This window comes from Lagenorhynchus albirostris, chromosome 1, assembly GCF_949774975.1.
Source record: "Lagenorhynchus albirostris chromosome 1, mLagAlb1.1, whole genome shotgun sequence".
Lineage (NCBI taxonomy): Eukaryota > Metazoa > Chordata > Mammalia > Artiodactyla > Delphinidae > Lagenorhynchus > Lagenorhynchus albirostris.
In genome coordinates, this window is record NC_083095.1 from 41,402,108 (window position 1) to 41,416,194 (window position 14,087).

Here is a 14,087-nt window from a genome sequence, read left to right on the forward strand (position 1 = left end):
GTTTTAGCCACAGCAATCAGAGAAGAAAAGGAAATAAAAGGAATCCAAATCGGAAAAGAAGAAGTAAAGCTGTCACTGTTTGCAGATGACATGATACTATACATAGAGAATCCTAAATATGCTACCAGAAAACTACTAGAGCTAATCAATGAATTTGGTAAAGTAGCAGGATACAAAATTAATGCACAGAAATCTCTGGCATTCCTATACACTAAGGATGAAAAATCTGAAAGTGAAATCAAGAAAACACTCCTATTTACCATTGCAACAAAAAGAATAAAATATCTAGAAATAAACCTACCTAAGGAGACAAAAGACCTGTATGCAGAAAATTATAAGACACTGATGAAAGAAATTAAAGATGATACAAATAGATGGAGAGACATACCATGTTCTTGGATTGGAAGAATCAACATTGTGAAAATGACTCTACTACCCAAAGCAATCTACAGATTCAATACAATCCCTATCAAACTACCACTGGCATTTTTCACAGAACTAGAACAAAAAATTTCACAATTTGTATGGAAACACAAAAGACCCCGAATAGCCAAAGCAATCTTGAGAACGAAAAATGCAGCTGGAGGTATCAGGCTTCCTGACTTCAGACTATACTACAAAGCTACAGTAATGAAGACAGTATGGTACTGGCACTAAAACAGAAATATAGATCAATGGAACAGGATAGAAAGCCCAGAGATAAACCCACGCACATATGGTCACCTTATCTTTGATAAAGTAGGCAGGAATGTACAGTGGAGAAAGGACAGCCTCTTCAATAAGTGGTGCTGGGAAAACTGGACAGGTACACGTAAAAGTATGAGATTAGATCACTCCCAAACACCATACACAAAAATAAGCTCAAAATGGATTAAAGACCTAAATGTAAGGCCAGAAACTATCAAACTCTTAGAGGAAAACATAGGCAGGACACTCTATGACATAAATCACAGCAAGGTCCTTTTTGACCCACCTCCTAGAGAAATGGAAATAAAAACAAACATAAACAAATGGGACCTAATGAAACTTAAAAGCTTTTGCACAGCAAAGGAAACCATAAACAAGACCAAAAGACAACCCTCTGAATGGGAGAAAATATTTGCAAATGAAGCAACCGACAAAGGATTAATCTCCAAAATTTACAAGCAGCTCATGCAGCTTAATAACAAAAAAAAAAACCCAATCCAAAAATGGGCAGAAGACCTAAATAGACATTTCTCCAAAGAAGATATACGGACTGCCAACAAACACATGAAAGAATGCTCAACATCACTAATCATTAGAGAAATGCAAATCAAAACTACAATGAGATATCATCTCACACCAGTCAGAATGGCCATCATCAAAAAATCTAGAAACAATAAATGCTGGAGAGGATGTGGAGAAAAGGGAACCCTCTTACACTGTTGGTGGGAATGTAAATTGATACAGCCACTGTGGAGAACAGTATGGAGGTTCCTTAAAAAACTACAAATAGAACTACCATATGACCCAGCAATCCCACTACTGGCCATATACCCTGAGAAAACCATAATTCAAAAAGGGTCATGTACCAAAATGTTCATTGCAGCTCTATTTACAATAGCCCAGAGATGGAAACAACCTAAGTGTCCATCATCGTAGGAATGGATAAAGAAGATGTGGCACATATATACAATGGAATATTACTCAGCCATAAAACAAAACGAAATTGAGCTATTTGTAATGAGATGGATAGACCTAGAGTCTGTCATACAGAGTGAAGTAAATCAGAAAGAGAGAGACAAATACCGTATGCTAACACATATATATGGAATTTAAGAAAAAAAAATGTCATGAAAAACCTAGGGGTGAAACAGGAATAAAGACACAGACTTACTAGAGAATGGACTTGAGGATATGGGGAGGGGTAAGGGTAAACTGTGACAAAGCGAGAGAGAGGCATGGACATATATACACTACCAAACGTAAGGTAGATAGCTAGTGGGAAGCAGCCGCATAGCACAGGGAGATCAGCTTGGTGCTTTGTGACCACCTGGAGGGGTGGGATAGGGAGGGTGGGAGGGAGGGAGATGCAAGCGGGAAGAGATATGGGAACATATGTATATATATAACTGATTCATTTTGTTGTGAAGCTGAAACTAACATACCACTGTAAAGCAATTATACTCCAATAAAGATGTTAAAATGAAAAAAAAAAGATAAAAACTTATTTTTGCCATTAGAAATTATAAACGGCCAGTTTCACTGATGTCATTTTTCACTCACAAGAAGAAAAGTTGTGTCATATATATGATATTTCTCTATTTCCAAAGATCATGGTGTAGAAGAAATCTCTAGATAAGCTCCAGAAAGGAGTGTAGAAATGTTCCATTTAATATTCTTACAAATGTAGTTGAAAAGAAACCTGGCTTTGACTCACCAGTTCTTTAATTATGTCTTCTTGGTTTAGGTTTTCACATTCAATCATCTTCCATTAAAAATGAAGGTTATAATAATATAACTGTTAAGGAAAAGGAAAAGTTGAAATAAGTACTAGAGTCATGCCATATCATTTAAAGGAGCCTTAAAGTTACTTAGGTGGAATTACTCACCTGTGGCTTGACATTTCCCAACAGTACATTACCAAGGATGTCTGGACCCCAAGACAGTCCATTCCATCTATGAAGTTTTCTCTTAGACAGTTATTTTTTATTCTGAATTTAATTCTCTCTCTCCATAACTCCTCCCCATTCACTGTCATTTTACCTCCTGGGTTCAAATAAAACAAGCATAATTTTTCTTTCACACTATGACCCTTTAATACTTGAAGAACATAGTCATCTCTCATCTATATGTTCACCTTGCCCTCAGTTCATGTCTTTTAGTTCTCTCACTAGAAAGAGCCCTGTTTTCTCCCTTGAACCAGTTCCAGTTCATTCATCCTATTATACTATGGTGTTCCAAACTGAATACAGTTCTCTAAGTATAGTTAGCAAAGAAAAGAATTTTCAGGGCTTAATGACATACCATAGGCATGGTAATAAATGTTTATTAAAATGAATTAGTCAACTTCCTCATTTTAGATGGTATGAACTACTAAATACCTAAGTAGCTTCAATAAAATTTAACCTAATTTTTCATAATTTTTAATATATTCATTATATTATTCCAGACATATACTATTTTAAAAATATAGGAATCCTGGTTTTAATATGAGGACATGACAAAGCAATATGTAGAAATTGTATTTATTTGTTTATTGTGATTCTACCTTTTACGATAATAACTCCTCCACAGATATGTGTGTACATACATGTGTGTATAGATGTAGAATAGAGATATGTATGTGTGTTTATGATTATGCATATGTAAGGAGAAAATATGTAAAGATACATACTAAGTTGTTAACATGAGTTACCTTGGATATAGGTGAAAGCTGGTGTGGTTATAATAAGCATGAGAGGTTGCATGGAGATGGATCTAGGTAAAAAGGAAAAAAAAACCCTACACTTTAAAAAAGCATGTTTAGTATTGTATAATATGAATATATAACCATTTACTTATTCATTCTACTGTTAGTAGACATTTGGACTGTCTCCAGTTTGGAGCTGAATAGTGTTTCCCTGGACATTTTTATTATGCAGGACATAGGTACAGTTTTCTTTGGGGTTTATACCTAGGAGTAGAATGAGAAAGAAACTATTGGTGTACATAACATGGATGATTCTCACAAACACAATATTGAACAAACGAAGACACAAACACAATGAGTTCATACTGCATGACTCCATTCATATAAAATCTGGAAACTAATCTATGGTATTAGAAGTCAAGATAGTCATTACCTTTCAGGGCTGATTGACTAGGAGGAGGCAAAAGATAGGTTCTGGAGTGCTGATGAAGATAAATTTTTTGATCTAGGTGCTAATGGAATGCATTTACTTCGAGAGAATAAAATTAGATACCTAAGATTTGTGTGGTTTCTACATACATGTTATGAAATTTTACATAAATGTTTATTTTTAAAGTATTTATATGCTCACTTTTAATCATTTATGCAAAACTTTATACATGTGCAGGTGTACATGTAAATTAAAATTTTAAGAAAAAAAAGATGGTGACTTGAGGCCATGTATTTACCTACCTTCTCTGCTCAAATCTCGCTGGAATGACTAGGGAACTAGGAAAATAAGAAAGGAATGTGTAGCAGTGCTAGCAAAAGAGCACTGATGGCCAGAGATGTTGAGAAAGGTCTTTTGAATGAAGATAAAGCAGATGGCATCAGACTGAGAGAAAAAGCCCATCAGTACAGACCAGCCCAAAATTCAAGGTACCAGAGGAAGAAATTTTACAAAACTATCCTTTAAAATTCCCCAGGGCTTCCCTGGTGGCGCAGTGGTTGAGAATCCACCTGCTGATGCAGGGGACACAGGTTCATGCCCCGGTCCGGGAGGATCCCACATGCCGCGGAGTGGCTGGGCTCATGAGCTATGGCCGCTGAGCCTGCGCGTCCGGAGCCTGTGCTCCGCAATGGGAGAGGCCACAACAGTGAGAGGCCCGCGTACCACAAAAAAAAGAAAAAAAAAAATTCCCCAAACTCAGAGCAGCAGTGATTGGGAAGAAAGTGGCTGTGGGCCATCCAAAGAGTCCAAATCAAAGGATTTTGAGATCTGTATCAGGGTAATATTTACAACCTATATTTGTACTCAGGCTTTGTAAACTGGGGACATTGCTCCACTATGCTGAGGAAGGGATCCCAGCTAGCACCACAAAGAAAAGTACACCCAGAAAGTTATCCTCATACAATGGAATCTCTGTTCATTCACTCATTCATTCATTTATGCATTGAGGACTAATATCTACCAGTTAGAGAATAATAGATATGGGAGAAAAGAGAAGACCTCTTTGATAATGTGGAATCTGGGCAAAGAACTGTGGAAAATGAGGCAGTACGGGCTATGAGGAATCTTGGGGAAAAGCATCAAAGCATGGGGAAAAGAAAATGCAAAAAAAAAATGGGTGAAAGTATACTTGACATGTTTGTAGAATAGCAAGTGAGATGATGTAGCTGGAGCACAGTGAGGGAGATGGAGACCAGTAGGATGTGGGGTCAGAGAGGTTCTGTGGGGTCAGATCATGTGCTATCCTGTAGGCTTTTATGAGGATTTTGGATTTCATTATGAGTAAGATGGAAAGCTGTATGAAGATTTTGAAAGAAAGAATAACACAAGCTGTCTTAGGTTTCAGAAAGGATCGCCCTAGCTATTCTGTTGAAAATGGACTGTAGGGGTTGAAGGGAGAAGCAAGGAGATCAGTCAAGGGGCAGTTATAATAACGTGAGAGAGGATGGCAGCTGGAATAGGGTGGTAGTAGTGAGGATGGTGAGCAGTGATTAGATGATGGATCTATATTAAAAGTAATATTGATCATTCCTTCCCTGCTTCCAATTGGCAACTGTCTCTTTACCCCATTCTTGGACAACCCCCAGATATTACAGCATAGGAGTGGCCAGGCAAGGGAGCATGTAGCAAGGAACAACCTGAAGGAATTTAGATAATCCATCAGAGGCCCATACAGAGATGCAGGCCACAGTCTTCCCTCCTTAGGTTTACTTGGATGGCACCCCAAGTAAAGGAGGGCTTTGTAGTACCTCTTCTTATCAGAAGAGAAGCCCCTACATTCTGGTTTAATGTCTGTGAGCACCAAAGGAAAAGTCTGTCTGCCCACCACCACACAAGGGATAAAACCTGCCTTTAACACCCTCAAAGTCAACAAACAGCCATCCAAGTTTTCTAGTCCATGTCCAAGATACCTATTACAGAAGAAATTAACTGCTCCCTTCATTATTCACTAAATTATCACATATACTTGAGCCTAATTTTGGACTTTCTAATCTGCTTTCCCTTAGCTCTATGTATTCCTACAGTATTATCCTGTATTGATTACTGTGATTCATGTTGTAAATTTCTATCTCATTTTCTTTTTTGGAAATTTCCAGTTATTCTTTCATATTTATTTTTCCAAATAAGACTTATGATTATTTTGCATTTAGTTTTTAAAAATTCACTTGGGATTTTGACTGAGATGCGATTGTAAAAATTAATTTAGGGAGAACTTCCATCTTTACAGTATTGAGTCTTCCTCTAGAACAAGATATAACTCTCCATTTATTCAAGAAGACTACTATGCATATTTGGGGTACCAACCTTTTCTTTCACTTCACCTTATCCTCCCTTCACCAATGCCCTCATTTAGGAAAAACCTTGTTGTAATTCAATAGTTAATTAGCAAAACAAAATTTAACTTAAAACCCCCAAATTCTATAATTTGCATAACTACATCTGAATTATGTGATTGTGCGTAATTAATTATGCATAATTATGGGCCTTCCTGGTATTTACAAGTCTTGTATGTTTTCTCCAGTCACAAGTGGTCCCAAGGCTTCCAGTTTCTGATTCCATCAAGAGGTGAGTGTCCTGATGCCCAGCTTGTACCCACTCTTCTGCGCCTTGGGAAAGCTCTTTTCAGGGCCTGCCCATCTAAGAAACTACAGATCTTCTCTAGTTTCTCCAGGGAGCCAGGAGCTACCAGGAGTTTCTATAGCTTTCACGCTTCCAATCTCAAACCTTGGGTTGATCTAGTCACCTGTGCTCTCTGCTTTGGAGTGCTGCTGGAAGATTTCACATGGCCAGTTGGTCATGTGAGTTGAAATCACTGCAAATGTATGGTCTCTAACTTGAGTTGAATCCAACAACAGACATTTTATATTTTCCTCTTCAACTTCCTCTCCTAGGGAGTAGGACTAGAGATACAGATCTGGGATTCACAACGTCTGGACTATTCTAAACTTTCACCACTCTTCTCAAGTTCTCTCTCTCAGCAGATGATCTTGTCCCCATTTTCACAGAGAACAGTGACACCATCAGATATACACTCCTTAAATTCCCACACCTCTTAAAATATACAATTGACTCTTGAACAATGCAGGTTTGAACTGCACAGACCCACTTATATGCAGATATTTTTCCACAGTAAATACTGCAAACTACAAGGTCCATGCCTTTTGAATCCGAGGATAAGGAGAAACGAAGGATAAGAGGGCCGACTCTAAGTTATACATGGATTAACCCCCAGTTAATCAGTTCAAGGGTCAACTGTATTTCTTTCACTTTCTGATTCCTGTCTTAGTAAAAGTATTCTTTCTCTTCCCCAAAATGAATCCCTTTTCCTGTGTACTCATCCCATCCTCTTCAGTCTCTTTCAGAACTTTGGTCTGTCAAATTTTCCTTCTTTTCATTTATTCCCCTCTTCCTTTCTCTAGGGTCTCTTTTCTCTCCATATATGAATGTTAGGTCATTACTATCTTTAAAAAAAAGCTCTCCTATCCTGTGTTCAATGAACAGCTGATTTTAGACCCCTTTACAGGAAAACTTTTAGATATAAGTCATTAGTACCATATTATAGCATTAGGAAACATTACAAAAGATATGTAGTCATTAGCAATACTTCAGTACCTCTATTCAGTTCTCAGTTTACTGCAGTCTCAGTGAGGACACCTCAGGCCACTGCAGTTTCTTTTTCCAGGTCAACAATAATCTAATTGCCAAAGACACTAGACATGTTTCAGCTCTCAATTTGACCCTGTCATCGAATCTGATGATGCTGATGGCTCTTTTTCTGCTTTGGTGTGACTTTTTCTCCTTGGCGTCTCTCTATTTGTTATGTAAAACTTAATTTTCTGATTAATAGTTTCCTTCTTGCTGAAGAATTACTAATTTTTATCTTCCTCTTTTCTGTGCAACACCCAACTACACACATGGAAAGCTCCACCTGAATGTGTCTCAAACTCAGTATGTTCAAAACTGAACTCTATATTTTCCAGCCAGCCTGCTTCTCCTAATGCATGTTTTCTCTTGGTAAGTGACACCATTCTTTTAATCATCCAAGTCAGAAGCCTGGAACTTATGCTCAACCACTCTTTTATTCTTTCCCCCACTTTTGCTCACTCATTAAATCTTTCTGCATATACCTCTTAAATGTCTATCACGTTGTTGTTGTTTTTTTTTCCTCCCCTCTATCCAATTGCCTCTGCTTTGATTCAGGCTCTCATCACTTCAACTTAACCAATGCTTTCCCTATAGTCCCACTTCCTGCCAATCGATCCTCTACTCTACTGTGACAGCAACCTCCTGAAAGGGAAATCCACTCACGCTGCTCCTCTTGGAAGGTATTCATAGTCTCCAAACTCTAACTCCTGTCTACCTCTCAAGCTCATCAACCACAAACTCCCACGAACAACCCAGGCTCTGGCCACAACTATAGTTCTCTGAATGGCATGGGGTATTTCTGTTCTTGGCACATGCTGTTCCCCCTCCCTAACTGTCCCTTGACTTTACGGCATACTCCACCCTTAAAGATTTAAATCAAGGGTCTTCTCTGTGAAGACTTTAATTCTCTCTGATAGTATTATAATCATTCTTTTCCTCATGACTCCAATTAAAGCCAGCATATGCCCTATATACAACACCTGTTCCACTGTATTGTGATGCTTCCAGGTCTTTCCTCCTTGACAGGTTACATGTTCACTGAAGGCAGGGACAAAGAACCTACCACAGTGCCTGACACATGCTTGGTGTTTGATAAAAATTTGTTGAATGGTTTGAATTAATTGTCATGCCACAGGGTCCTATATGATATAACTTAAATACTTTCTGTACATGACCAATCAGAGTAGAACAATAGAGTACAAAGAGTAATGTTTTTGTCTGCCATGAGAGCTGGGGAGGGTGTCATTGTGAGAAAATCAAATTTCTTTTCTACAAACTAGAAGCCCTGTATGGTCAAGTAAAACTGCTTTCTCATGAAAAATATGAGTGCAGATTTTAAAATATATTTTCATTTCAAATATTTTATCTGTAATATTGACTGTTTATAAACATACATAAACATAGAAAAAGAAAAAATAATTTTACCTGTACATTTTTTTGTTTCACAGAAATTTCAGTTTCTGTCATTAATTAGTTAAAAATTAATTGGGTACAAATGGATCAGAATCCATCCATTATTACTGATGGGCAAAAAAACGCCCTTCCAGCTCTAGGTGAGCAGTATCAAGTGTGTCCAAGGAGCAGTTCGTTCCCTCAGTAAAGGCTGCACAGGCGGCTGTGGGCCACCCTCCCTCTCCTCCTCCTCCTCCTCCTCTTCAGCTTTGCTCTGGCAACCGTGACGGCCTCAGATAAAGTCATGTCACTGTCTCTCATTATCATGATCGCCACTGCACCGTTACAGGGGTCTTTTGACCTCAACGTTGCTTCTCTCTTGTCTTCCTCCCAGCGTAGCCAGAGAGAGGAGAGGGGAGCAGAGACTCCTGGGACCTGCCTACAGGTGAGGTACTCCCAAAGGCCACCAGGGGATAGTCACTCACCTTATCCCAGAGAGAGGATGGATTCCGGGGCAATCCGAGACAGAACAGAGTCCACTCCCACTTCTTAATCCCTGTCTTGCAGCAGCAGGCACGACACCCTCTCTACCGTGGGGCCTGGTGTGTACACACTACCCCGCTGCGGTTGCCTAGGAAACCCGCCCTCCGCCTCCCGCTACCTCTGGGTGGGGAGGGGGAGAAAGGGGCGGGGAAAGCGGTGGCCGACTCGTTTCTGGATCACGTGGTGGCAAGCTCCAACCAATCAGCAGAGGTCGGGGTCCACCCGGAAGACCCTGCTGGTGCTCCTGGGAAAGGGTGGGGAGCTTCCCGAGCTGCGGATCATTTGATCCCTGCAGGTAGCTTTTCACTCACCTTCGCCGGATCAGAGGCCCGGACGGGAAGCGACGACTTATGGCGGGGACTTAGTCGTTGCCTCTTCCAGTCCCGGCTCTTTCCTACTGAAAATCTTTGACCTTCATTGGAAGCCCGGAGCCTCGCTGGACTTGAACCCCGAAGACACGATGCTGTGATGTCAAGGCGGCCAGATGGTCGGAACAGGCCCTGATGCCCCCCGCGCGCTCTTGGTCCTGCGGCCCGCCACCACCGCCCTCCAGGAGTGTAGCTGACTGCAGCCCGAAGCCGCTGAGCGCAGAGCGAGCCGAATGGAAGGACAGCGCAGGCCTACGTAACGCCCTGGTGCCCTTCAGAGAAGACATAGGACCTCCAAGGGTCTTCTTGTCGTTCGTCGACAGACTTTTGAGGGCCGTTTATGTATTCCAAAGTGTACAGGAGGCCAAAAAATTTTACAAGATAAAATTTAAAGAGGGAAAGGAAAGAACTTTTAAAAGAGTGGGCAGAGGGGCTGAGAAATGAATGAACTTAGGCAAATCAAAGTAACTGCAGGTCTCGTTTCATTTTCTAGATCTGCGCTGTCCCACATGGCAGCCACTAGCCACAGCCACGTGAAATGTGGCTAGTCCGAATTGAGTTGTGCTGTGAAACACACATGGTATTTTGAAGACCTAGCATAAAAAAATATGTATTGATTACATGTTGAAATGATAATGTGTTTTGATATATTGGTTTAAATAAAAATGCCTTATTAAAATTACTGTTTCTTTTTACTTTTTAAAAGCGGCGATTAGGAAATTTTAAATTACATATGTGATTTCTATTATATTTCTGTTGGAGAGCACTACTATATTTTTTGAGGTTAAGTTGATTTGTGTAGAATATTTATGACGTTCAGTTCATGCAAGATAGTGTCTGTAGTGCTCTTTTCCGTCACCAGATGGCTGCCTCATTCAATAGACTATAGTTTAAAACTGCTTTCTCATGAAAAATATGAGTGCAGATTTTTAAATATATTTTCATTTCAAATATTTTATCTGTAATATTGACTGTTTATAAACATACATAAACATAGAAAAAGAAAAAATAATTTTACCTGTACATTTTTTTATTTCACAGAAATTTCAGTTTCTGTCATTAATTAGTTAAAAATTAATTAAAATATTTATGGTTTAAGGGTTTAAAAAAAGGACCAGAAAAATCTGATTCATATTTGTACTTTTACTATTAACTTTTCTGAAAATCTAGTTGAACAAGATGACCTGTCTGGGTAAATTTTCATCTTAGAGTGTAAAAGCTAGATAACAATAGTTTAGAAATTTAAACTTTTAAATTAAATTAAGAAATTGGATCAGAAATCAATTAGGTGAATTATCTACATCAAGCTTCTCATTTTGGGAGATGCAACTCTTGCATAAAAGTATAGAGATTATCTACTTTGATATTGTTAGAAATTTTTATTGTGACTTTCCTAACCAGTAAAGGACTAGGAGAAAGCTAACACAGTTTTCGTTATATTATATAAATGAGTAATTTTAAGAATGTTATTTTTAGGTAAAGCTCAAGGATTTGGTCAGCAACTGAGTCAGAGTTCCTGTATAGCTGTAGACTGATAACCATTGGTGAGTTGCCAAACTAAAGCCCTTGTCCTAGTAATTCTTAAAGGAAGAATTGCCTGTTAGCGTGTTCTAGATGGTATTTGGAGCAAAAGGTGATTACAGTTAAAACCAGAGAAAGCATACAGAATCAGTGACCATTCTTGTTAATCTCCTTTTCTTATTTTAAAGCTTCTTTATGATATGGTTTTATGTGTCTGTACCAGAAACAACAGAAGTAGAAGCCACTAAAAGTCAAGCAAAGTAAAACATTCTAAGTGAAATAAGACTTCATTTCATTCATCAGTCTGTTCATACTCCTAGACAAAGGCCAAAACATATAAATTTAAATCTACTTTATTTATGGATAAAGGTATCTTGAACCTGAAAACAATTGGGAAGCTATCTTACCACTGATTATGGCACACTTACCGTGTCACCACCTGAATTAAAGAGGAATTACTTAAACAAAATAGAGATGACTATAGACCTAAATAAGAAAATCTTTCTTTATTAAAATCTTTTGAATAGATGGTTAAATTGATTTCCCCCAAAGCCCTATTCTTATTGGTAGACAACAGTGGAGACATCTAATTACAATTTGGGTTTGTAATGTCTTCAAGTTTAATTCCAGAGAACCAAAAGTCTGGAGATTTCAAATGCTAATTTAATTTTTATATTCTTGTTGACATTTGATCCTTATGCAAATGAGTACTTTCCAGTTAATGATTTTATTAGATTATCTGTGAAAATTTGCTGTCACATGTTTAAATTTGATATATCGTGAAAACACGAAGGCAGCACAACTTAGGGTTTACTTTGGCAGCGGAAGAGATAATTTTGTGGTGCATATAAAGTCATCAGCAGGGGTCCTCTTATTACTCATGTCTGGCAATAAATATATATTATTCAATTAAAAGGTAGGAATTATCCTGAAATAAAACTTTAATTAGACCAACAGAATGCTATTTCTAATGAGTCTATCTAAAAATGTTAAATAATCTTTGTCCATGATTTGTTGACATATAATTAATGCACAAGCTTTTCTTAAAAGGCAGCCAGAACGGAATTGTAAAAAGATACTCCACTTCAGACAACATAACCTCCTTATTTTACCTTCCTAATTCTATTTGTATTTAGCTTTATGGTAGCAAATTGAAGGATAGTGAATTTAAGAAGGGATGGTAGTCTTAATTCGCTAGAGAGCTGACCAGTTCTTTGTGTGGGAGAATTCTTTCCTCTACCTCCTTTCTTTTGTGTCTTTTATTTATTTATTATACCTGAGGCTCAGAAAGTTGATTGTATTCCTCAGATCACAGCACATTATCGACATTTGTCTATATAAGGCCCTTGTTTTATTTTATATCCAGTCCCACCCCCATCCCAATAATAGGCATACATTTGATGTTTCTTATAAACCTTGAGTTGTGCATCTATCTTTGAAAAACAGGCAGTACTGTTTTGTGTGTCTGTATTTTTTATTTATAAAAAGTTACTGTGGATTTTTGCCAGAGCCTGCGACCGAGTGGGAGTGGAGTGGAGCGGCTGTTGTTGCCAACTCTTTCCTCCTCCCCACGGTCCAGTCAGCTGGTTGATTAGGCCATCGGCCCTCAAGCCGAGACCTGTCTCTTATTTAGTTCTGGGGAGTGCCTGGCCAACATGAGTGATGTAGAGAGAACAACTTCGAGGGCAGAGAGCCTCGCTCTCAGTCAAAATCTCCAACGGGAACTCCTGCTCATGTAAAATCAGAGAGCAGGTCAGGATCTCATAGTCCATCAAGAGTTTCCAAACACTCTCAATCCCATTCTCGATCAAGATTAAAATCCAGGTCGAGGTCAAGGAGGCATTCTCATAGACGTTACACTTGATCCAGATCCCATTCTCACTCTCATAGAAGACAATCTCAAAGTAGGTCCTATACACTAGAATACCGGCGTCGCAGGAGCCGAAGTCATTCTCCAATGTCTAACCAGAGAAGACATACAGGCAGCAGGGCAAATCCAGATCCCAACACTTGTCTAGGAGTGTTTGGCCTCAGTTTGTACACGACAGAGAAAGATCTTCGCGAAGTATTTTCTTGATATGGACCATTGAGTGGTGTCAATGTGGTTTATGACCAGTGAACTGGACGATCACAAGGATTTGCTTTTGTTTATTTTGAGAGAATAGATGACTCAAAGGAGGCTATGGAAAGGGAAAATGGAATGGAGCTGGATGGTAGAAGAATTCGTGTAGATTATTCTATCACCAAGAGAGTGCACACACCCACACCAGGCATATACATGGGCAGACCAACTCACAGTGGTGGTGGAGGCGGTGGAGATGGAGGTGGAGGTGGAGGAGGTGGCAGACGTCGAGATTCTTACTATGATAGAGGATATGATCGTGGGTACGACAGATATGAAGATGATGATTACTGGTACAGAAGAAGATCACCTTCTCCTTACTATAGTCGATACAGATCACAATAAAGATCTTGTTCCTACAGCCCAAAACGCTATTGATAAACAGAGTGGCTGCTGTTGAGGACATCTTTTTCTTTTTTTTTTTTCCCCTTTCTCTTTTTTTGTTTAATTCTGGATTTCTCCAAGCTTCTAATCCTTCCTACTCCTTAAAAAGAACCCTTAAAAACATCTTTGGTTTATTTAGCATCTACACTTTGTCGATTGTATTGCTGTTTTCACCCCTTTTATTATATTCTTAAAGATGTAATTGTTGTCATTTTGAGTAGTTAAACATCTTGAGTAAAACAGGAACCC

General features: G+C 38.8%; 1 protein-coding gene, 1 long non-coding RNA gene and 1 pseudogene across 2 annotated transcripts in view; 2 read left to right on the forward strand and 1 right to left on the reverse strand.

Moving 5' to 3' along the window:
• Nucleotides 1-2,449, reverse strand: part of LRRC9 (leucine rich repeat containing 9) — a 99,650-nt gene extending 97,201 nt beyond the window's left edge. Inside the window, exon 1 of the mRNA XM_060166976.1 lies at nucleotides 2,402-2,449. Within this exon, the coding sequence (XP_060022959.1) occupies nucleotides 2,402-2,449 (48 nt within the window). The remainder of the gene's footprint in view (nucleotides 1-2,401) is intronic.
• Nucleotides 1-10,490, forward strand: part of LOC132529898 (uncharacterized) — a 138,770-nt gene extending 128,280 nt beyond the window's left edge. The window contains exons 3-4 of the long non-coding RNA XR_009543610.1: nucleotides 6,385-6,428; nucleotides 10,305-10,490. This is a non-coding gene — a long non-coding RNA (uncharacterized LOC132529898). The remainder of the gene's footprint in view (nucleotides 1-6,384; nucleotides 6,429-10,304) is intronic.
• A 2,574-nt stretch (nucleotides 10,491-13,064) lies between these two features.
• LOC132529903 (transformer-2 protein homolog alpha-like) lies at nucleotides 13,065-13,832 on the forward strand (annotated as a pseudogene).
• The last annotated feature ends 255 nt before the right edge of the window (nucleotides 13,833-14,087 follow it).